Source organism: Fundulus heteroclitus, chromosome 4 (assembly GCF_011125445.2).
Source record: "Fundulus heteroclitus isolate FHET01 chromosome 4, MU-UCD_Fhet_4.1, whole genome shotgun sequence".
NCBI classification, from domain to species: Eukaryota; Metazoa; Chordata; class Actinopteri; order Cyprinodontiformes; family Fundulidae; genus Fundulus; species Fundulus heteroclitus.
In genome coordinates, this window is record NC_046364.1 from 557541 (window position 1) to 582718 (window position 25178).

Sequence of the window (25178 nt, forward strand, 5' to 3'; positions counted from 1 at the left end):
CTGAATCTGACAGCTACTTATCTTACTTCCTGGCAATAATCTCAGATTCTATAAATATATTCTGTATTTCTGTATGGTTTCATAATAACAACAACAATAATGATGATGATGATGATAATAATAGTACCAATAATAATAGTCTATTGTTAGATGTTTCATAAGGAACCAGTTCAGTTTCAGGAAGGCTGCCTCAGATGAAGTCATGCATGTTTGAACTCATCTAACCAACCTCACGTTACATCAACAAAACCAACAGAAAGGCTGCTTCCTATTGGTCCGCTGACACGTCACTCCGGCAGGAATTGCATCACTCTCCCGAATACTGAACGCTGATTGGTCCGGAGCTCTTTTGGCTCTCGCCCTCTGGCCCCTGATTGGCTGATCCCGAATATTGCCGAACATGGTAAAGGGAGATTTCGCAATCGGCTGCTGTCCATGTTCCAAACAAAAACAGTGAGAGCGGACAGCGACGGGATTAAAGTGACACTTTGTGGCCCAGATCTGTCCGGATAGACGGATGGTTGACCGCACAGGCTTCCGTTGAAGGTAAACTTTGCCTTTTGGGATCACGGAAAGAGAGTTATCCTCGAAGAGCGTTAGCAGCGGGAGCTAACAGGCTAACAGCTAACTGGCTGGCTTAAAACTAGAGAAAACCGTCCAGTTCGGTTCTGAAACCGTGTTTAACTTCCAGCGGCGATGTTTTCAGATCACCGGCTTTATCGTTCAGGGGGAAACGGCGAATGAGAAGCTTTAAACAGAACTTCAGTTGTTTCGGTTCCGGGAAGGACGTGTTGGGCGTTTTATTGGACGTGTTCGGCCCGTTTGCCCGTCAGGTCGGTTTCATGCGGTACTGTGGGGCTCGGTTCGGTTCGGTTCGGTGGTTAGAAGTGAGGAAGGTGCTGAGACCCGCATGACTCGGAGTTCCCCTCAGTGATGATGCAACAGCAGGCAACAGCCGCGGTTTCACCCGGAGCGCTTTCTGCTGCGCACCGCTCCGCCGCTGCATAGCAACGCGCCGACCAATCAGAGAGCGGCGGCGGCTCGGAGGTCCCCCGCGTAACCAGGATGGGTGTTTGTGACGTCTCCAGGTGAAATAGAGAAGCGTTGCTGCATAAATGACATCATAATTCATATAACTGTGATATTATTGCCGCTCCGGATGTTCCGCAGGTCTCAGATCAGAGCTGAGACCTTCTCTGGGCGGCCATGAGTCACACGGTCCATTCTGTGACGTCACACAGTAGAGCCCAGCCAGGTGATGGTGATGCTCACCTGAGCCTGAAGCCTGAATGGGAAATGAGCAGAAATGTAGCGTAAATGTGGCAGATTCTGCCTCCTGGTGCGACTGGACCGGCTCCAGGACTTTTAGCTGGTACCGTGCTGGACTGGTCCGGTCCCATTGGGCCCAGATTACAGAACTTTATCCGGGTCAGAGCGGCTCTGACTGGGGGAAGCCGGGTAGGAAGAGACCAGGTGTACTTCTCAGGCCGTCTGTGCTGCTATCGTGTCTCATCAGCTGGGTGCTTTGTGGCGTCTCCTGTCCTAAACGTTGTCGTGTCTCCGCCTCGTCCTCCAGACCTGCCGCTCCTCTGCTACCTGCCGCCGTTTCATCGCTACACCTGAGGAGGCTCCGGTCAAACTTCAGCTCCTGCAGGCAGCACATCCAAATGAGCCGGCCGCAGCAGGCGAAACTCACCACAGCTGACCACAACGGCGTGAGCGTCATCCAGAGCCAGGCCCACGCCGCCTCGTCCTCCTCGTCTCTGCCGGCCGCCGTCGCCGGACTGCAGCAGGTCCCCCAGCTCGTCCCCGCCGACCCGACCGCCGCCGGAGGAAAGGCCCCGCCCCCCAGCAAGATGAAGAAGCCGTCCGTGGACAAGGACAGCGAGGAGTACCGGCAGCGGCGCGAGCGCAACAACCTGGCGGTGAAGAAGAGCCGCATGCGCAGCAAGCAGAAGGCCATGGACACGCAGCAGCGCGTCAACGAGCTGAAGGAGGAGAACGAGCGGCTGGAGGCCAAGATCAAGCTCCTCAGCAAGGAGCTGAGCGTGCTCAAAGACCTCTTCCTGGAGCACGCCCACAACCTGGCCGACAACGTGCAGCCGCCCGCCGCCGTCGACGGCGCCAGCCCCGTCCCCAACGGCGGCCCGGCCAACGGGCAGTGAGGGGCGGGGCTTCAGGGACTTCAGGGACTGCAGGATCTCTGGAAGCAGCCTGGCTTCTTCTTCACGGCTTTTCTTCATGGTTATCTGTCGTTGTTCCCGTCACCCTGGCCCCGCCCCTTTCCGTGATGTCACCCGGAGCCGTCTGGTCAGCTTCCAGGTCTGGAAACGACTTTAACTTTGAAACCTGAGACCAGCTGGACTTCAGTCAGCAGGTGATCCGACACCTGGGGCCCATCGTCTGATTGGCTCACAGGAACAATGGCGCCGGACTGAACGGCGCTCTGTCGGCCCCTCTGATTGGCTGGTGTGACACCTGGAGTCCGTTTTTATCCCCGTTGTTTTATTGTTGTTCCACGTCGAGCTTTTAGAGTTTCTTCACTACATGTCGGTGTTTAAAGGACAGTTCTGCTCTTTCCCTCCAGCCCGGTTCTGCTGACAGGAAGCGTGAGGCGGAGCGGCCCGGAGCCCGGCGGCCAGAACTGGCCCAGAACTCCGGGTTCTATGGACAGCGTTGCACAGGTTTGATGTGGGTGGGGCGGTGGAGGTGCAGGGGGTTCTTCCAGAACCAGGAGGAGACGAGCTGGATCAGAGGCTCGGCACGGAGCTGCTTCTCCGTCAGAGGCAGCGCAGAACCGGGCTCGACCCGTCCCGCTCTCCCCACAGAACCTCAGGCCCGATCAGCCGTGATGCTGGTGGTTCTGCAGGCGGAGGTGGAACGTCTCCGCCTGCAGAACCCTTCAAGGTGATCCGGTTCTGGTTGAAAAGCAGCAGATCCATGCCGGTAAAAAGTGTTCTGGTTCTGGTACCACCATGTTTTTATCACGGCGCCGGTGGAATGGCTAGAAATGGCGTCCTGCCCTGCGGCGCCGCTAGTTGGCGTTCTTTTACCAACGCATCAAACTTTACAAAGCAGCTCTAAAACCTCAGCAACACCCTGCGGTTCTGACTCCTGTCAACGGGAGGCCCGGTTGGTTCTGAATCCCTCCTTTAGAACCCGTTTTGAGGACGCAGCGTCGTGTAGACGAGCTGCAGAACCGCCCAAAACGTTTTAGTCAGGAACCAATCGGTTCAGTTCATCCACATCAGAACAATCCATCAGGGACCTGAGCGAGGAACCAGAACCGTCTGAGCCAGCCAGGTTCTGACGCACAGCAGCGGTTCTAGAACCTCCTGGTGGGGGTTCTAGACACCTCGCCTCCCCAGCAGAGCCGCAGCTTTCATTAAACCCAGGTTTAAACGGGTCGGGTTCTCATGAGCTCAGGCCCCGCCCCCTCCAGCTGCAGGGGGCGGGGCCTGTGTGCCAGACTTCCTGGTTACCTGCCCACAGGTGTGGTCCTCTCAGGATTCCTCAGCATGAGGCGAGTTTTTTATTATATTTTTGTAATGGTTCTGGTTCTGGTTCAGCTGTGGGATTTGAACCCGGGACCCGGTGAATCCTGTTTTTATGGATTATAAATGAACAGTTCAGAGAGCCGGATCCGTTCAGGGAACTAAAACCCAGAACACCTTTACCTGCCGGGTCTCCCATGGCGGCTGTGAGTGCAGCCTGCCCCAGAGCCAGGAGCCTGGATCAGGGCGAGGGTTTGAATCCCGGGTAGCGGCTGAGCTCCTGCACCGTTCCCACCGTCCTCTTGGTTCTGCTCTTCTTCTGCAGCAGCGGCGTGTTGGAACAGGAAGTGTCTGCATGGGTCTGAATGTCGCATTTCTGTCACTCAGCTTTTTTATATGAGCACAGGGGGGGGTCATGTATGTTGTAAATTAAATCTTCTTAAGTCTTAAAGTTCTGCTGTGTCTCGCCTCTTCTTTCCTCCTGACCCAAACGGGTCCAGAAGTCTCAGCTGACACCAGGACCCGGGATTAAACCTCAGGTTCTGTTTGAAAGGTTCTGCAGCCGCGATGATGGTTCTGTTCACGTTGAGCCCGGACCCGGAGGCTCCAGCGTTCTGGTTCTGCAAACCACGTTTGTCTGATGGTCCAGCAGCACCGATAAATGAAAGCTTGTCCATTTGGGCCTCCTAGCAGAAAAATGGCATCAGGTGGTTCCGTCAGTGTTTGGGTCTGTATGGTTCTGGTAGCGGAGGATGCATTGATTCACCGTGGCCTCTAACCGGGTCAGTTCTGCTGAGGTTCTGTCAGCAGAACTGACCCAAAACTCTACCGGACCTAAAGCAAAGCTGCGTGTGGGGCCCGTTTCCTGCTAAGCCCGGCGGTTCTGAAGTTTTATTGGCCGTTAGTCATAACGTGGCGGGTCAGGTTCTGACCTGAGCGGACCGCTGCAGAGAACAGAACCTGCTGCTGAAGCCCGGGCTGACCACACCTTTACCTGCAGTCAGGTGAGCGGCCGCGCTGTGATTACAGCTTATCTGGAGTCGTCGCCCTCAGTGAATGATTGATGATGACATCATCGGCTCCGAGGTTCTGGGCCGATCAAAGGTCGGACCGGGCCTGCCAGCAGGCAGCCAGACGTCTCTGCCTGGAACAGAACCGGTCCTCTCACATTGTTGCCGTCATTACCAGCGCCGTCACCATGTCAGCGTCTAAAAATAACCCGTCTGCCCAGAACCGGACCGGCAGCTTCTGTCTGAGCTCAACGACGAGGTTAACCCTTTATCTCCAGCTGACCCTGAACGCATCATCCCAGCTGACCCTGAACGCATCATCCCAGCTGACCCTGAACGCATCATCCCAGCTGACCCTGAATGCATCATCCCAGCTGACCCTGAACGCATCATCCCCACTGGAGCTCAGCTGCAGAAGACCTGAACATCAGGCTGCAGAGCTCATCATAGCAGTGAAGCAGCTCTGGTGAAGGTCACTAATGATATTCTCATGGAGTGACTCAGCCTCATTAACCAATCGTTTAATCTGGATGGCATTAACTTGGCCTCTGGTAATAAAGTAAAAAATCTTGGTGTTATTTTTGACCAAGACATGTCATTTAAATCCCATATTAAACAGGTTTCCAGAGTTTCCTTTTTTCACCTCAGGAATATCGCCAAAATTAGAAACATTCTGTCCAGGAGTGATGCTGAAAAACTAGTCCATGCATTTGTTACTTCAAGGCTGGACTATTGTAATTCTTTACTATCAGGAAGTCCACAAAATGCAGTTCAAAGCCTTCAAAGCTCAGTATGAGGGATTGCTGCAAAGCCGTCGAGGTTTTTCCTTCTCGTTAAAGGGGAGTTTTCCTCTCCACTGTCGCTTCATGCATGCTCAGTATGAGGGATTGCTGCAAAGCCATCAACAATGCAGACGACTGTCCACTGTGGCTCTACGCTCTTTCAGGAGGAGTGAATGCTGCTTGGAGAGACTTGATGCAACCTGCTGGGTTTCCTTAGAGAGGAAACTTTCTCACCAACCTGGAGGATCTGATGGAGGCTGATTTTGGAAAGAACCTTGATGATGATGTGATGTGAATTATATGAATAACATGAATTGAAGAAGTTTAAGTGTTGACGTCCAAAGCTGGTGGACACGATCCTCAGAGGTCCTGCAGCTAGAGCTGGTTCTACCATCTCAGTTTTATGCAAACCATGAATTATTTTCCTTCCACCTCTCAGTTCTACGTTCTCTTGGTCGTCCCAGAAATTCTCAGTTTTTGAAACCCACCTCTGTAATAAATTGTGTAGATCAACCAAAGGAATATTATCTTCTATATCTGCTATCATCAATGGAAAGTTACCCATTTATGATAAAATAGTTACTAAAGGGAAATGAGAAACAGATCTAGGGCGTTTATGAGGAGGCAGAGTGGCATCATGTAACCTCCACAAAACACAATTTAATATATTTCACAGGACATATTACACGCCTTACAGGTTACATCAAATTAACAGTAACATTTCCTCTAGATGTAAAGTGACTGATGGAGATCTTATACACATGGTATGGCGTTGCCCAATGATAAAAGAATTTAGCAAATGTGTCATCGCGATAACTTCAAGGGTGATAATGCAAATTGAACAAAACTATGGATTCTCTGGGATACGGGCTCTGTTAATGTGAATTAATGCTTTATTTTACTTGCGAGCACTGCAGTGAAGAAATGTTAACTGGAAATGTGAAAATGCACCACCAGTAAGGCACTGGATCTCACTGCACACCTGAAAAGTATGGAGTGAATTTTAATGAAAGGATATGAGAACCATATGAGGAAGGAGGGTGGAAGGGGAAAAGTTTGCGTAATATTTAGTTCTGCTTTGTTTTCTTTTTCTTTATTTTTTCTTTTGGTGTTAAAAAATCAAAAATCATCTTCCTTGTATGGAGTGTCTGTAAGACTATATAGCAGTAAGTTTGTTTTATAAAATACGGTGAATGCTTGCTAAACACCATAAATATCTTGTAAAAGCTTCAGTTAATAAAATAAATATTTAAAAAAAAAAAAAATTCCCTGAAGTTTGCAGCTGAATCAGAACCGACTGGCAAAGCTGAAGTGGGTCTCTGCTGTGGAGAACTGTGGAGAACCGTGGAGAACCGTGGCTGATCTGCTCTGAGCTGCAGCTCCTGGATCTGCAGGGATTTCAGATACTACAGCAGCTTGTGTGTTTGGAAACAGAACATCCAGAACCGGACTTGTACCGGGTCAAAGTTTGTGTCCCAGGCTGAAATCGCTGAGCGGTGATGGTTCTGGTCAGGGTTCTGGTGCAGGAGTCTGCTGCTGTCTCTCTGGGCGCTGCCTGGCGGTTCTTCTTCACGGTTCTTCTTCACGGTTCTTCTTCACGGTTCTTCTCAGGACGTGCTCCAGCTCTCTGTGTTTCACCTCAGCTGCCCCACTTCCTCCAAGTCCAGATGGAGAAACTCGGCAGAACCGAAACCTTCAGACATAAAAATGAGCGACGGCTTCGTCCTCAGCCGGCCGGACCCGTGTGTTTGGAATCCGCCTCCTGTGAGAACCTGGCGCGTCTCCCTCAGAAACATCTGGAACATGTGTTCTCCGCTTGTTTCCTGCGTCTCACATCTGCAGCGTGTGAGGAGTCTCCTCAGAGGCTTCTCCATCTCTGCAGCTTCACATCCACCGTGGCAGAACATCAGAGCGATGAGAACATCTGGCTGCAGCTGCCAGCGGTCCAACCTGTACTGCCTCACTCTGCAGCCCAGAACCGGCCCGATGAGGAGAACATTCAGCCCAATGCAGAGCAGAACCTGAGCAGGAACCGAGCACCGAGGAGCTGACGGACCATCGGCCATAAGACCAGGAGATGCATCTTCTGCTGATTTCATAAAACCTGAAATCATCCGTTTCTTTGAGTTTTAGTCTTTTATTGTGATTTCTCTTCTCATCACAACTTTGAGCCGTTTTCTCCAGATTTGATTCTGATGTTTAAGGGATTATTTCAGAGGAGAAGCAGCAGCTGCTGCCCAGCAACCTTCTGAGTCCATCATCCTGCAGAGAGGAAGATGATTCCAGGAGGAGAACATCTCAGCAGCTTCCAGGATGGATGTGCAGGAAGCTCAGGGAAATGAGCAGAACCCAGGAGCTCCACCTCAGACTCTGCAGACCTCAGTCAGCAGGTCTGACGTCATCACCCTGAACCAGTCTGGCTGCTTGGAAGCGATCAGTGAAACTTTCAGGTTCTTCAGCAGAACAACCTGAGAAGTTTCTCATATTCTGCATTTAAAGTTGGGAACCCAGAAGAACCCATGAAGAACTCTGTGGGCAGGAAGCCATTAGGACGTCAGCAGCAGGGTGACCACACGCCTCACCAGGATGGAGCAGATGGGTTTGAAAGCAGCTGAGTCTGATCTCAGGTGAACCAGAACCAGATCTGCTTGCCTTCACGTCCACCTCCGCGGGTCGTGAGAACGTTCTCTGCGTGCGTCTGAAGATCAGCTCAACGTCTGGAGGCTCTGAGACGTTCCTGAGCAGGAGGCCGAAGGTGAAGCTGTTTCTCCATGTGAGGACCAGGAAGCTGCGGCTCTGAGAGCAGCTGCCAGGCTCCAGATGTCTGTTAGCAATCAGAGTCTTGGTGATTGACAGGATGAGGCTCAGGCTGTCAGGATGAGTTAGGCGATGCGAGGCGAGCAGCAGAGACGCCTGCAGTGGTTCTGATTCATGGCGGAGGCCGATAACGTCATGGGGAGCTTGGCAGCAGCGCCGAGCTCCGCGCCGCTGATTTATTCCAGCTTTCTCAACTCATAAACAAGATAAACGCTCGGCACAGACCCGGCTTCATGTCAGTGAGCTACAGCCGGGGGAATGTTCTGGAGCGTGAAGACGGGCCGCTCTCTCCGGCCTGGACCCGGGCCACGCAGGGCTCCCGCCTCAGACTTCTGCAGGAGTCCGTCATCAAACCGAGGAGCCACAGAAAACCTTAAACTCCACCAGAGAGCTCTGAAAGTCATGGAGGCCACAGAAAGCTGCCCAGAGACGGCCTCGTACTGCCGGCTCCTTATAGTCCATGTAAGGAGCTCCCTTACCTTCTGCTGCTGTGTTGGAGGTGAAGCTGTCCCAGTCGGATGAAGAACCTACAGTGTGATCGGTGCCGGTTCTGTTTGCACGCTTCCCTCTGACTGGACCAGCTGAGCTTCCTCCTGTTCAGACGTCCTCCTGGAGCCCAAACCACAACTAAAGGTTCAGGCTCTGCTTCTGCACCAGTTTGGGCCTCAGAGCGTCAGAAAGACGGCACAAAGATCTAAAGATGGCAGCAAGGCGCCGTTTTACGTTAAGCTGAAGGAAAATAGACAGAAATGCTTTCTCCATGCAGATCATCCGACTGGTCCTGAACTAGACGTCCAGCTTTAACCTCAGCCTCTGTGACTGAAGCCAGACGGACTCTCTGTCAGTTTTCATCAGATCACAGACGGGATCCATCAAGCGTCGACAGAGAGAACCGAGGCGAGCAGAATCAGAACCGTTGATCCATGAAGTGTGGATTTAGTTTTCTGTGCAGGAGCAGCTCTCAGCAGGATGCAAAGGATGCTGGGTAATCGCAGGCTGGAGGCCTCAGAAAGTCTGCTGGCTTAAAACGGCTTTTAAGTGTTCATTCTAAGACTATTTGAAGCAAATCTTAGTAAAAAGCAGCAGAAAAAGGAAACGTCTGTCAGCCCACCTTTCTATGGATATGAATATGAAACTAAATGCCAACAAAGATGTTTAATATTTGATCAAATAACCCTCAGTCTGTCAGGAATTGTTCTGAGAATATCAGCCAAATTTAGCTTTGATATCAGGAAAGATAAATCTGATAATTACATAAATAGTTACATTCATTTATTCATTTAGCAGATTAAATCTTTAAAATATTATTTTCTCAAATAATGTTTTATCTAACTAATAAATTAGTTAAAGATAACTTGACCTCCTTCCAAACGATCTAAGATGAACTCTGGAATCATTGAATAATTTTATAATGATGGTTTTCAGCCTTTTTATTTGTCCGTAGTTCTTTATTTTCAGTGGATCCAGTTCATCAGTCCAGTAAAGAAAAGCTGCTGATTGAAATATTTTTGTTTCACCACACGTCAGCTCCAGGCTCCTCACATTCACTCACATTCACTCACATTCACTCACATCAGACTTTAACTACATTGAAGATGAATCATTTCTGTCACTAAGTTCTTGTATTTGAAGAGAACTTGTCTCTCATTTATACTTGGACCGTGTTACTGACGAAGGCGGTGAGGTCCGGCTCGGACCGTGCTGCGGTACCGCACCAGGAGGAGGGCTGTCCAGACGGGCCAGGAGAACCGTCCCAGCAGAACCTGCTGTGCTGCAGACGTTCTGCATCGGTTCATGACATCAGAGCCGTCCTCCTTCAGGTCCATGATGGACGCCTGACCTGCAGCGTCTCCCAGGAGTTTCCCACTGCGGCTCAGGAACCGGCTCTCCTTTGGAGATTCAGCGCCTTTTCTTCTGTCGGGGCAAAAACCCAGAAGACCATGGAGGTACCAGAACCCTGAGGAAGTTCTGATCACTGAAGATGGTGGTGCTGAATGTCGCTGGGCTGTTGCAGACTCCGACTCTATCCGTCTGGGTCAAACGGTGCCATTAATGCTGTGGACTTCATGCACCTCCACGCTGTAATGACCCAGAGTCTGATCCATTCCAGAGGAAACCTTCTCCTCCCAGAGCAGCAGGCTGGATGAGGCGGCCAAGGAGGTGGCATCTTCTGACGTCACCAGAGTCCTTCCAACCCGAAACCAGCAGAGATGCAAACTCACTGCATGACTTATTGGAAATTATTTCCTCCATTTGGTTCAGAGCCTGTGAATGAAAGCTGTGAGGCCACACGGTTTGTCTTTCCAAGCAGGAGGAACGTCTCAGGAGGCCGTCTCAGCGCTGCTGGATGGAGACAGCAGAGACTGAACGTACCGTGGCACTGAGCGCCGTCTCAGCGTCAGACAGGTGTGCTCTGCTGCAGGTAGCAGTCACCCAGGCTGGAGGCCAGCTGTGCATTTCCTCTGGTCAAAGGGCTTTAACACCGTCACCTCTCTTCTAACCTGCCAGCTTTCTCCCAACCTGCACCGGTCCTGGCCTTCACCTGACAGCTGTGGGTTCAATTCCCACAGCTGTCAGCCCGGCCACCGCCTCTTTTATCAGATGTCACTCTGCTCCGTCCCTCAGGTGATGAACCACGTGCCTCATGAGCTCGCTGCCTGTTAGCGTCTATGTTGCAGGTCTGCTCCCTGAATTCAGCTTTTAGTTTACTGTTTAATGAGTTAAAGAGCTCCTTCATGCTCTCTTTGGTTTCCTGCAGAGTAATTCTAGATAAATAAATAAAATGTCACCTAAGGAACAAACATATATGTGTATATAAATGTTTAGTGTGTATAATAGCTGATGTATCACTGACTGATCTGCAGCCTAAAGCAGAGCAACAGCTAATTCCCTCTCATTCCTCTGGATCTCCTGCTGCTGCCTGCAGCCTGGTGGAGCGCAGCCTGTAGCGCCACCTTCTGACCACACGAAGCGGTGGACTGAGCCCAGAGCAGCTGGACCTTTGTGAAGCTGCCACAGTTGGAGAGCGGCCAGCGTGCTGCGGTCACTGTGTGAAAGGCGGCCGGGCCTCCCTGCAGTCTGCAGAGGCAGCAGACGGCTGCGTGATCCGCTGCCTCCTCCAGACAATAATTAATCAGAGTCAACAGAGTCTGCAGAGACGGCGGGCCACGCTGCACGGCCCGTTCTATTCAGAGCCGCTCTGCAGACGGCAGTCTAAATATTAACCAGGCAGATAGCGGCACGCTGACCCTGATAGGCACACACAGCCGGTCTGGTGGAGAAAGGCCGCTCGGCTGCTGCTTTGTGCTCCCTGTGTGCCGTATCGCTGATCCGCCTCTGATAGCTGTGGCCCACATCTGGCTGAGCCTCAGCTGCAGCAGGTACGCTCACCTGAGCAGCTGAGATCAGCAGCGTGACATCATCAGCACCTTAATCACCTGTTATCTCCCAGAGAGCGGCAGGAGAACAAAGGTCCGACTGCACCAGAACACGCTGAGTCTGGATTGGTTCCTGGACTGATTTGGCTTTGGACTGGTGGCTAAACCGGGTCAGAACCGCTCTGAGGGATGGTTCTAGACGGGTTCTAGAGGTGGTTTTGGTCTGATGAAGAACCCGTGTTGGTGCTGCTTTCAGGCTGTTCTGGGTTTGAACTGGGTTCTCTGTGCCTCTCAGGATTTCTTCTTAGAACGTTGCCTTTCAGAACTTCTGCTCTTTGTGGTCCAGAACAGATGTTTGGACCTTCTCCCTGACCCGTTTCAGGATGCCTGCTGAAGACTCCACAAACGAATGCAGGCTTCCCTCTGCCCACCAGAACCAGATCACACCCACAGCCTTCAGCTCATGGGTCAGAACCGGGCCTGGGTTCTGGGGCCTGATGATGGGTTCTGAAGCAGAGCGCCGTGTTCTGCAGTGACATTTACAGAGTGAATGGGCCGGACCCACTGAGACAGCGCATGGACCCAGCGACCCGCTGCCAGCCTCAGAACCGGGTCAAACGGATCTGTCTGAGGAGTCAGAGGACCCAGCAGCAGATTCCTGGAGCGTCTGCTCCGCCGTGATTCAGGCTGATTCTCAGTAATAATTAACAGGAAGGTTGTTGAGGATCATTAAGTCTGCAGATTGGCTGATTACGGACCAGAACTGACCTTTATGCAGACCGGGCCTAGCTCTAAAGATGCAGGCTGGACATCAGGAGGCAGAAGTTATAGTTTAGGTAAACTGAACATGATTTTAGTTGTTATCTGCTGATTTGTGCCGATTATGTTTTAAAACCAACAAACCGCTAACAGAAGTTATCAGTCATCACGTGTCTCCTAATCTTTGCTTGGTGCCATCAGTTCTGTGAAGTCTGTGGAAAACTACAGAGATCAGGTGATTAGTTGACTTGATTTGACCAAATTAAACCTTAACAGGAAACCAGAGTCCTTGTGACATAATTTATTGTCTGCAGGATGTGAAGCCTTCAGAAACACGCCTCCCTGGCCTTTCACTCACTGCTGCAGCCACGATGCTAAAATATTAACCCTGAACTGTTTCACTGTTTTAGTCTAGCGCAGCTTCTCCACAGCAACACGGTGGCGGCGGCGTCATGCTGCGGGACGCGTTTCTGTCCCCGCTGGACCTCCTTATCGGACTCAGCAGAACTAAGTTAGTAAACCGTGGATGTGTTTCTGGTGAATTATTGGTTAAAACAAGCTGGTTCTTCATTCAGAGAAATACCTCCAGATGAGTAGAGTAGCCAGTACTTTATTCAAGTAACAGTACTTTTACTTCACAATAATATTACTCAATAATTAATAAATATCTATATTTCTCTTTCTAGTCCAGCTGAGGGAGACGTGTCTCTGGGTCTCACCCGTCCCTCAGTTTTGAACCGTCAACCATCCGCCGCTCTAACCACCAGGCCACCAGCAGAGCACAGATACTCTAAAGAGGTACATACAGCTAACGTCCTCCTCTGGTTATTTAGCAAAAACATCTTAAAACGCCGAATCATCAAAGTCCTGGTTCTGCTCTGTGTTCTTCTCTCACAGAGAAGTCCATAACAAGAATAGAATAGAATAGAATAGAAAGATCCTTTATTGTCCCTAAGAAATGCTCCACTGAGCCAACATGACTGCACAGCCTGAGGTTTTCAGAGCAGAGAGGTTCTGGTTCTGGTTCTGGTTCTGGTCCACTGAGTGAGCAGCGCTCTGATGAGGCGTCTGCATGGTTCCTACCGGACCTGGGTGCAGTCCTTCATGCACAGGTCAGACACTAATTAGACGCATTTTCCTGCGTCTGACTGGGACCTTCTCTGATCAGAACCAGAGGGCTGGTGGACCGGGTCCAGTAGCTCTGAAGAAGCCCCTGCGCCCCGTCAGGACTCCGCCCTGCTCAGTAACTCTGTGGGTGTCATGATTTACGGCTCTGGAGGTAATTGCTTCATTGGCTGAGCGCGTCTGCTGCTGCGTCGCATTAAAACCCGACCGTAACTCAGCGCCTGCGGCCTGGCAGGGCCAGCTAGCTCTGCGGCTAAGGCTAGCAGCAGGTACCCAGCTCTGACAGCGCTCTGATGAAGTCACATGATTCACGGAGCTCAAACTGTCCCAGCAGCTCATAAATCTGCTCCTCGTGAAGCTGCAATGAATTATGGGAGCCTCCCTCCGCCGAGCAGCGACCGGAGACATCACAAGTGTGCGATGGGTCCCAGGAGGAGACACGAATGTTCTCTGAGACTTTTCCCAAATAGAAAGCTCAGTGTTTACAGAAAATGAAACAAGCTTCCTCTGCAGGGCAGCGGCTCCGGACTCTTCCTCCTCAGCCACATGGTGCCGAAGAAGAACCGGGCCTCCAGTGCAACTGGACCCAAACGCTGACTTTAGCTCCCCGACATCAACATGGAGGCAGGATGCCTCTGGAGACAACACGTCTTCCAGGTTAAGACCATTTCCTCTACAAGGAGACTTTCTGTATGCCGGAGGAATTAGGGATGGACCGCAGCTCTGAGATCCTGGACATGAAACCTAAGAATGACTCCAAAAACCAAAACACGAGGATCTGAGATGCAAAGCAAATAGCTGTAATTACCTGCTGGTGAAACCAGCCAATCAGGTTTGGCAGGAGGGAGCTATCTACTCACCTTGTGTCAGGACGCCATTTTCCTCACTGCACCATCTGAAAACGTCTTTCTGACACAAACATGAAAAACTGACTGAGCAACAATCCGTCCCCAGTCTGTTGACTCTGAGGTCCACAGATGGAACCTGAGAGTCGAGCAACACGGTTCCCATCACGGCAGAATTATCCCGACCCAGAAACTGCAAAAGGCCACGGAGGAGTTGAACTCTGCAGCCTGACTGTCGTTAGACGTAATGAGAAGCTTTTCCTGAAGGTGGCGCTGGTGGTAAAGCAAGTAGAACTCGCTTTGCTAAGAGAAGAAGAGAAACCAGGTTGGGAATTTAACACCTTTAAAGCGCAGCAGCATAAAACTGTTTCCTGGAAGCAACAGAGAGAGTTTCTCACGTTTTTGGTTCGGTTCTGTGACGGTACATTTTAAAACGCTGAAGAACCTTCGGTGGTTCAGAAGCTTTGGTGCTTTAGAACCAGGCGGTCCAGAACCAGGCGGTTCAGAACCAGATGGTTCAGAACCCAGCAGTTCAGAACCAGGCGGTTCAGAACCAGGCGGTTCAGGTGAGGACGCTGTGAGGGAGACAACCTGCAGATGACAAACGTGTGCAGCGATGTGTGCGCTGCGGCTGTCTGACCCATGAACACAGCAGTGTGTCTGTGGGGGAGCAGAGGGGAGGACTGCCGGGGGACCTTTGAGCAACGCTGGAAGCGTGCTGTTCACGTGTCGTTCTCCTCTCCGCTGGGCCGTCTGGAGCTCCATCCAGGGAACCGGGCCAATCACGCTGGCCCTCTGCCTGAAGTGGCGCCGACCTCAGCGGGAGGAAGAGGAGGATGGAAGGCGTCCAAGTAGAGAAGAAGAGTTGGACAGCAGGAGCTGTTCCTGGGCTCTGATTGGCTGTAACACACCCTGTGATCACCTGTGCAGGTGTGTGCCTGTAGCCCGGGAACCTCCACGCGGCCTTGGCCCGTCAGGGTTCTGCGGATCAGAACCAGATGTGCTTGTTGATCCTCTGAGGTTTTCTCACGGTTTTGTAATCAGCGATGTGAAGAAAGATCAACAATCAGCTCAGAGAACCGAAGCTTTAATCTGGACCAGCTGGCAGCTTCTCTCTCTCTACATTAATACGGGTTTCTCCTGACGTCTCACACCTGAAACGTCAGAACAGAGACTGTGGAGGCAGAACCGCACCTGAGGAGCACACCTGAGTGGACCGCTCCTCAGCGTGGAGACAGAGCGCCTCACCTTTACCTGCGGTTCCTCATAAAGACATGAAGAGTGCTGAGAGGGAGGATCTCTAAGGAACCGTCCAGGTGACACAGCACCTGGTGAACATGGCCGTCCAGGTGACTGGCTTCATGCAGGTGAATGGTCTCCCCTCAGGTCCCTGCGTTGTCATGGTAACCAGCATTAACGGGCCGTGACGCGTTAAAAGGTTCATATCAGCTGTCAGAGACTAAAATCTCACCCTTCAAACACGTTTGAGTCGTTTCTGTTCCACTAAAATCTTTTATTCAGTTTGCTGAGCTCCTTCCTGCTTCTGCTGCTCGTTCCTCTTTTCTTCATCAGGAATGCGTTTCACCATGAATCATCTGAGCGTGCTCAGAGTTGTCCACCTGAGCTCGCCTGAAGCTCAGGGACCTGTGCAGTTTGAGGACATCTGGAGATGTTTGGAGCAGCAGGAACCTTCTGAGATGATGGAAAGCGTGAGGCGAGCTTTGCGGGTCACTGAGTTCTGCATCTGCTCGGCTTTGGTTATGAAACGGTTCTGGCAGACGGTCTGGCAGCGCTTCTAAAGTTCAGGCGACGTTGCTCAAGCTGTCCTCCAGCCACCAGCATCAGCGCAGCTCACCAATTAAAGGAGAGCGGCGAGATAAGATGCTGATCTGCAGAGGCTCAGCTCCACCGGCTCTTATCTGCAGAGAGGAGCCTTCATCACTCCATAAAGCTGCTCTCACTCCTTAACGTCTGCTGGAGAACATCACGCCGATAAAGGAAGGCCTGTCAGAGGTGGCGTGACCTCCACAGCCAATCACAGCGCTAGCATGTTACCGTTCAACAGAAGTAAAGAGTGTCTCCTGTAGGAGGCGCTGTGGGGTCCAGCATGAAGAAAATGCTTCATCCTCTGGAGAAGAGCAGAAGGAAAAAGGTCCAAACTTCTCCTGTCAGGGTTGATCCTGGCTGTTGGCTTCCAGCTTTACTCTGAATTCACTCTGATCCCCACCAGCTCCAACATCTACGCTCAGACGTTTGAGAAAGGTCCATCCTGTGGTCTGGCAGGACGGGCGGCCCAGAGGATGATGCTGCCACCGCCGTGCTGCTCAGCGTGAACGCCTCGTCTCCACACAGATCCACAAGATGTTGGACTGCTCCATGTGTGCAGCTGCAGATTCAGCTCCAAGCTGCTGCTGTTGCTGCAGGAGCTTCTTTCTTCACGATTTTCTACAATCTTCCTGCCAGACCCGAGACCTGCTGGTTCCTGGGCTGCAGCTGCTTCTCGTAGAAAGGTCCCAGGAAGAAGACGGACATGAAGAATCTGATCCAGAACCTGTTCTACGCGCTCAGAGGAACTCACAGCTTCTACTTCCTCACTGCGACTGACGTGTGAGCCATCCAAGCTCAGACAAAAGTAAAACCTAAAACTCTTCTGGGCTGCCTGCCGGACTCAGACCTGCTCCACAGAGCTGGGTCCAGCTTAATCTGCAGAACCAAGGGTTCTGCTGCAGAACCAAGGGTTCTGCTGGGCCCGATCAGGCTCAGCGTGTTCCTTCAACATCCAGCTAATCAACACCAGCAGAGCTGACGCTGATGCTGCTCATCACGTAAACATGACTTATTACATGTGAGCGAGTTGTTGTGGAAAGAACGAAGCGCAGTTTAATTAAATTACAGACACATGGAAACACGTGAGCCTCGTTAATCATCGACATGAAGGAAGCAGAACCAGAGCAAAGCCAAAGCAGAACACGGTTCTGTCCGTCCATTCAGGCTGCAGATGTTAACCCTGCTGCCTAATGGCAACAAAGGTCTTGGGTTTGAAACCCAGTCTGGGCCGTTCTGTGCATGCTTGGGTTCTCTGCATGGTTCCATGCATGCTGGCTCATCAGAAAAAGGTCATTTAGGTCTGAACGTGAGGAAATGTCCAGGGTTTAGTGGAACATCAGGTCCATAAAGTCTGTGCACCACAATGAACCTGACAGAAACAACATGGAGGCCAGCTCTGCCGCACGCCGCGCCACGTTCTCACCAACGCAGCGTGGCATGGAACCGATCCGGTTCTGTCTGACTGGGTCATCAGCACCCAGCATGGTTCTAGTTTATTTAGTTTTATTCCATTTTAATCCTGTTAGCTGCATTAATCAGAACGAGGTCAGACCTTCAGATTTCCTGCATCCAGCATCCTGAGGGGGATGAACCTTCATCAGCGCAGACAGAGCGTCTGCATTGTGAATATTATCTGCTTATTGTTCTAATATTTGTGTTGCACTTGCTTCATTTGCACATTTAAATTATATCAGTCGCTCCAGCCATGCAGTGGATTTTTTCAACAAACCAAATCTTTATAAAATCCTGATTTATGTGATCAAAGTGTGTTTGTTGCAGCAGAGAAGTGCAGCAGGGTGACGTTGGAGCATCATTTTCCTTTTTCCCCCCCAGGGTTCATATAAAAACAAAGATTTCACCTCAGGATTCTGTGCATTTAGTTTGCAGTCCTGTGAATAACAGTTTCCGTTTTACTGCCTTTCATTTAAACAGGTTAGGAGGCACCAAACCTCCTAAGGTGTTTAAATGAAAGGCAGGTTGGCTCAGCTTGTTGCAGGAAATAAAACGCAGTTCTGAGTTTGATCTGGAACCAGAGCCTGAACTGTTGGTTCATCACACGGGAACGTGAGCAGGAATCAGTCCGCTCAGCCGTCAGAGACGCCTGGAACGTCATGCTGGGTTCCTGCAGCAGAAGGTAACCGATGGAAGATCTGCAGCGTGTCCAGGTGAGACGTGTCCAGGTGAGACGTGTCCAGGTGAGACGTGAGGTTTCCTGCTGAAACTCACCTTTCTTCCTCCTGGAAGCCCTCAGATCTCTGCAGGCCTGCAGGAGACTGAAAGTGATCAGTGGATCTGCTGCAGCTCTGAGGCGGCTGATGGAAAAGGTGCTTGATGACTATCTGGAAGCAGCAGCTGTAGCGCTGGCCTGCAACCTAACCCAGGGAGACCTGAGCCTCCTGGAGTCGCTCACTCAGCAGCGCTTCATTAATCACTTCATCTCTTCGTTAGCTGTTGCCTGACCCCGTGTGGAAAGCCGTCCCACGGGGAGCGGGGATGCAGCAATGTAGCGCTCTGAGTGTGAGGAGGGTCGGGTCACGCAGGAGGAGGAGGAGGAGGAGGAGGAGGAGGAGGAGGAGGAGGAGGAGGCAGGAGGCCGGCCTGGTTGAGCAACCAGCAGCGAGTCGTCGGGGCGCCCGCCACCCCTCACCCACTTCCTCTGCTCTCTGATTGGCTGAGGAAGTGGGGGGAAGGTGACGGAGCAGAGAGCGGCCCCCTCTGAGCGGAGGCCTGCCAGCGCTCTGAGCAAGACGTGCAGCCGGGGTCGAGGGTTCAAATCCCTGCAGGGTTGGTCAATAGGTGGATGATGAGTGCTGCCGGGACCACCGCCTCCGGATCACTACTGTTACAGCCGGGTTACTGGGGGTCCGGTCCGGTCCGGTCCGGTCCGGTACCCTGGTTTACTGAGACCGCCAACCGTTTAAAGGCTCAGGAAGATCAGAGGATCTCCATCAGCTTCCTGCAGTTAACACCTTACAGCTCTGAGTGGAAACGGTTCTGTCCATCCAAACCAGAACCAGAACCAGAACTATGGCTCTAAGGGTTCCTATAGGGCTCAGCACCACGGTGGAGGAGGGGGGCTTGTTCTGCAGGTTCCTCAGTGGACCAGGATCTCCTCTGTGTTCCAAAGGTTCCCACCAGCAGAAGCTGTGGTCCAAACGGGCTCAACAACAGAACTATGACCTTAAACACAGCAGCTGATCTACAGCAGATGCAACGGCCTAGTCAAAGTCTGGACCTCAACCCAAATGAAGTGATGTGTTGTGTAATTCATCAGAGAACCCGGTGAGACCAGAAACAGGAGGTTCTACAGCAGATGGACCAGAACTATTTACTATTTAGTTTAAATGTAACCAGAACCAGGCAGGAGAACCTGCATTAAGAGGTTCCAGCTGGTTGTCAGAGACGATCAGTGTTAGAAGAACCCAGATCCCCTCCTGGCTGAAGGTTCTGTGAGACGGTGGAGCCCAGAATTATTCATACCCCTGGGAGATTTAACTCAGAACTCTGAATGGGCCGATCCAGAACCCCAGAACCAGCCTTTGAACCTGAAGGGGTGTGAATACCTTTGCAGGTCATCCTGTAGAAATTAATGGAGCTGGAGGTCCTGGCTGCTCTGCAACATCACAGCACACCTGCAGGAGGCCACGCCCTCACCTCTGCCACCAGCACACCTGCAGGAGGCCACGCCCCCACCTCTGCCGCAGCACACCTGCAGGAGGCCACGCCCTCACCTCTGCCGCAGCACACCTGCAGGAGGCCACGCCCCCACCTCTGCCGCAGCACACCTGCAGGAGGCCACGCCCTCACCTCTGCCACAGCACACCTGCAGGAGGCCACGCCCCCACCTCTGCCAGACACCTTCCAGCCTCAGCGCTGTGAGAACCTGCCGTCTGTTGTTGTCTACCTGCTGCCAGAGCAGGTAAAGAACCTGTCACCTGTCTCCATGCTGCAGCGTCCCAGAGCACCTGGTCATGCTGATGTCATAGTTCAGTCTCCATGCTGAACAAACACGGCCACGGTCTCCTAAATCTACCTTCTACTGTAAGTGCAGCGGTCCCACTGTGGGCCCTGTGGGTGGAGGAGGGGTGGAGGAGGGGCTGCTGGGCCCAGCAGAGCTTGCACAAGCTGCTGTGGGCCCTGCTGCTGCGTCTGTCTCTGGAAGCTGATGCAGAGGTTGAGAAACCGCTGGCCAGGCGGAAGAGCTGACTCAGCACAAAGGATGCTGGAGGTTAATGGAGCTGCTTGGAAACCAGAGAAGAAGAAGAGAAGGAAACCAGGGAGACCTGCTGCTAACATCTGGAGCCTGCTGCAGCAGAACCAGAACCACATGGAGGGATGGATGGATGATGGATGGATGGATGGATGGATGATGGATGGATGAACAGCCCTGGTTCCCTTCCTGGTCCTGGTTCTGGTCCTGGTTCTGGTTCCGGTTCTGGCACTGAGCTATATAATACACTGGAGTGCGGATTTTGCCAAAAAACTGGCCGCCATCTTGCTCCTCCCTACTCTCACAGAATCAGTGTGAAGCAGTTTTCTGGCTGAGTGAAAACGTTTCACAGGTAATTCTACAGTCAGTGGATGTACTAACACTATCAACTACTAGGAAATTAGCTGCTGAAATATTTTACATGTTATTCATATTAAATATATATATATATAAGTATGAGTATATGTATATATTTACATATATGTATACATATATGTAAATATATGTTTTTGTCTATTGTTATTTATATATTCATAAATGTATATTACCTATATTTATATATATATATATATATATATATATATATATATATATATATATATATATATATATTTAAATGAATAAAATGCTAAATATTTCAGCACATGACTTTCTCAGTACTTGATAGTTTTAGAACATAACATAAAAGTATATGGCATTTGACATTTTAAAAGTCTTAAGCCCCCCCTGAACATGAGAAAATCCTCGTTATTCGATGCTGTAGCGCACATATTCCCTAGTTACTGAGGGGAAATAGGGAGTACCAATATGGCGGCTGGTGGCTTCACAGCGACTCGTTCAAACAGACGGTGATTAGCACTCCAGTGTATTATATAGCTCAGTGGGTTCTGGTCCTGGTCCTGTTTCTAGTCCTAGTCCTGGTTCTGGTCCTGGTTCTGGTTCTGGTCCTGGTTCTGGTCCTGGTTCTAATTCTGGTTCTAGTCCTGGTCCTGGGTCTGGTCCTGGTTCTGGTCCTGGTTCTAATTCTGGTTCTCGTCCTGGTCCTGGTTCTGGTTCTGGTTCTGGTCCTGTCTGCCTGTTGTTTCTCCACCTTTATTCATGACGGGTTGTCGGTTCCTCTCTACGTGACTCTGACGCCGTGCTCAGCGTGCTAAGTCAGCTCCTGCCTCGCCCAGGTGAGTCACCTGGCAGCTGCTCAGGTGTGTGACAGGTGAGAGTTTCAGAGGAAATCTGTCAGGATCAGGAGGAGCAAAGGTGACGCCTGCAGAGAGTGAGTGGTGCACCTTCTGACAGCAGCAGGCTTCTGAGATACATCCAGATGCTGCTGCCGTGACGGATGATGGAGGGGATGGAGGTGGAGGGATGGATGGATGATGGAGGGATGATGGAGGGGATGGAGGTGGAGGGATGGATGGATGGATGATGGAGGGATGGATGGATGATGGGCGGAGAGGAGCAATAATTAATTAATTTAATTCATTAAAATTAAAAAATGATGGATGGTTGATGGAGGGGATGGAGGTGGAGTGATGGGCGGAGAGGAGCGCTATGCTTCAGATGGAAGGAGGCGGCTCTTGTGGACGTTGCTCTCCAAGATAACTCTGAGGGTGGAGACGTGATGGAGGGAGACAAGCTGGTGGTGTCTGTGGTGAGACTGAAGTTCTGAGAGGTTCTGGTGGGACCAGTGATGATGATGATGATGATGATGATGATGATGATGATGATGATGATGGTTTGATCTCAGTGATGATGATGATGATGATGATGGAGAAGTGAGTGGCGTTGGTGATGGAGTTGCTGGAGATGCAGAGCTGGACATGGTTGGTGTAGTAGTGGAGGTGGAGACCATGATGATGAAGGATGTAGAGGATGAAGAGTAGAGGACCCTGGGGGACGCCTTATGGCCACAGAGCAGGAGGAGGAGGAGGAGGAGGAGGAGTCATGGATGCTGCCTGCTGGTGAGATGTGACTCTGACCAGGAGAGACCACCACCCGTGGTGCTGAAGGAGGATTCTGGATGGAGGATGGTGTGGCTGGTGGTGTCCAAGGCTACAGGTGGAGGAGGAGAAGGAGGAGGTGACTGGAGTCTGTAGACGTCTGTAGGGGTGGGGGGGGGGGGGGGGGGGGGGGAGGCAGATTACCGTAAATGATGTCTATGTTGTTCTGGGGAAACGACAGAAAGCCATTGTGCTTGTTAGCTGTGAAGGAGCTGGAGATGTTCTCTCTGGGTTTAAGGAGTTTATTCACTGTGGAGGAAGTCTCAGAGCTAGAAGAGCCAGAACATCTGAGGTTGGAGACGTAGGTGGACCGAGCGGAGAACATCTGAGGTTGGAGACGTAGGTGGACCGAGCGGAGAACATCTGAGGTTGGAGACGTAGGTGGACCCAGCGGAGAACATCTTTGTATCTGCGGAGGTAAAGGAGGATTGTTGACGGAGAGCAGCTGTCCTTCCAGCTGATGCTCGGTTTGATTTGGTGGAGTTCAGAAAAGAGGCTGTCTGGGTGTGATGGCCAATCACGGTGGTCATCATGGGTCACATGGCCAGAGGGCCAGCAGGGTGTGGTGGTCAGAGACAGTAGAGAAGAACTGGGTGACAGCTTCATGAGAAGGAAAAGGCTGTGAAAGTAAGAGCACCCTGGTGACTTTAGGAAGGAGCTAAAGGCTCAGCCAGCTGCTTCTACAAGGTCGTTGGTTGACCTTCAGAGGGTTTACAGGTTTGGTCCCAGTTTGGTCCAAATGAAACCAGAATCTGCTGCGATGGTCCAGCAGGAACCATAGCAGGAACCAGCAATCACAGCGGGTCACATGGTTCTTCTGACCAGCAGCTAACAAGGTGGCAAAGAGCCATGATGGTCCATCTGGTCACCTCTGAGGACAAAGTCAAGGAAGTCCTCCAAGAAATCCTCTGATGGACACGCTACTCTGGTGCCTCCTTCTTTCCTTCCTTAAATCCTTGGATCCTTTCTCCTCTCCCTCCTTAGCTACCCGCTGTCATGGTAACGGTGGTTACCATGACAGCGGGTAGCTTATGGGGAACCGTGTGGGCGTGGCCTGATGTGTCAGACTGATCAATGGATCCATGAGCTGAAATAATCAAACTCAGACTCAGCCAATCAGTCTGTTCAAAGTGTGTGTGTGTGTGTGTGTGTGTGTGTGTGTGTGTGTGTGTGTGTGTGTGTGTGTGTGTGTGTGTGTGTGTGTGTGTGTGTGTGTGTGTGTGTTTCAGCCTCTTTCATCACTTTTCTTACGCAATCCTGCTGTAAACCGTCCATCCACAGGGGAGACGTGGAGAAACGCTGCCCCCTGCTGGAGCTTCTACACACTGCACCAGCTGCCGCCTGGTCTGGGGGGATCAGGCAGCTTCATGCTGTAGGTTGGAGCGCTGCTTTAGGGTTGTGAAAAACAGACATTCCTGCTGAAAACCTTTAAATCTGAAGTTGTTTTATATAAAGGGGCAGAACTGTGTCTGCAATCCTGCAGCCATGACAATCTGAAGACCTGTAGGAGGGTTAAAGAGCGACCCTCAGCAGCTGCTGCTATCCTGATCATGATGAATCAGAATTACAAGGCCTTTTATTGTCATTATGCACATGTACAACCAGATTAAAGCCAACTCCAAACAGTGCAGAAATATCAAAAAGATCAATTATCAAAAACATGTAAACTAAATGAAGGTTTGCATGCTAGTCTGAAGGAGGTTCTGCAGGACGTTCTCCGCTCTCAGACCAGTTTGCTTCAAAGGTTTACCTGCCGTAGCAGACCGGATGGAAGTTGTTTAATAACCACTATTGTTAAGCTAGATAGATACTTAAAAAATAACAAAAAAGGCACAAATGCAGCATAATAGCAGGGAGGGGAAACACAAGTCAGAATCTAGACGGTGACTCCCTGAAGCTGCAGAAAGTCCAAAACTGTTAACTTCTGAAATAAAAATCAGAACACAGGCTCAGACTGATGCAGATATAGGAGGATTGTAGAGAGAAAGGAATCTACAAAAATGTTTAGGTTGAAATATTCAAAATAACCAGACACTAATTTTCTTTAGAACATGAAACTGCCACAGGAACTTTATTGGGCGGCAGACTTTAAACAAGAAATGATTCACAGCAACGTTCAGAATCAAGAACCACATTTAAAAGATAAAACCTTATACTTGTAAGATAAGAGAAGAGATGACTTTATTTATCTCTCAATGGAAAAATTCATCCGATACACCAGCTTGTAAAACAGTTAAGAAGTAGTTTATAGTTTTATGACTATAAACACAAAGAAGCTCAGTCTGTTGCTACAGACATCCTGATATTCTACTTACAGCTGACCGCATTCATTTGAAAAATATTAGAGCAGCTTTTTGGTACAAAAAAGGCTCCCAACAAAATAAAACAGAAATAAATTATCAAAATAAAAGTGTCTGAAAAAGCAGAAATGATGACAAAGAAAAGTTTACAATGAAGTAAAAAACAGCAATGAAGAGTTAAAACACAGCATCAACAAAGAGAGAAACCTGGAAACCAAAATAAAAGGATTAAATTAAATTAAATTATGTAATTAAATTAAATTAGGACTAAATAGGAGAAGAAGCCATGAAATAAAATCACTTTTATTATTACTGATATGATGATGATTGAGCAGCTGCTCTTTGTTTCCCTCCCCAGTAGATCCTCGCATGTCCGTGTGCTGCAGCGGTTCCACCACCAGGGGGCGCTGGCGACCAGCCTCCGTTCTGCTGAACTATGGATTAAAGTCAAATGTTGCTACTTTAAAAACTGATCCCAGATCAGCCAGGCCCTGATCACTGAGCTCAGGACGAGATCCCATCAAACCGCCGCTCATCGAACCGGAAGTCCCAGGATATTTTCTTCAAAATAAAAGCCTATGGTTGAGTAAGTATTCAGGAGTTGGTTCACTCTAATGATGTTTTTGCAGGATATG

General features: G+C 50.6%; 1 protein-coding gene across 1 annotated transcript; it reads left to right on the plus strand.

Annotated features, from left to right (window-relative positions):
- The first annotated feature begins 376 nt into the window (after positions 1-376).
- cebpg (CCAAT enhancer binding protein gamma) lies at positions 377-3678 on the plus strand. The gene is made up of 2 exons (XM_012856201.3): positions 377-546; positions 1577-3678. The coding sequence occupies exon 2, from the start codon at positions 1668-1670 to the stop codon at positions 2163-2165; it is 498 nt and encodes a 165-aa protein (XP_012711655.2). The 5' UTR covers positions 377-546; positions 1577-1667; the 3' UTR covers positions 2166-3678.
- Positions 3679-25178: the final 21500 nt, after the last annotated feature.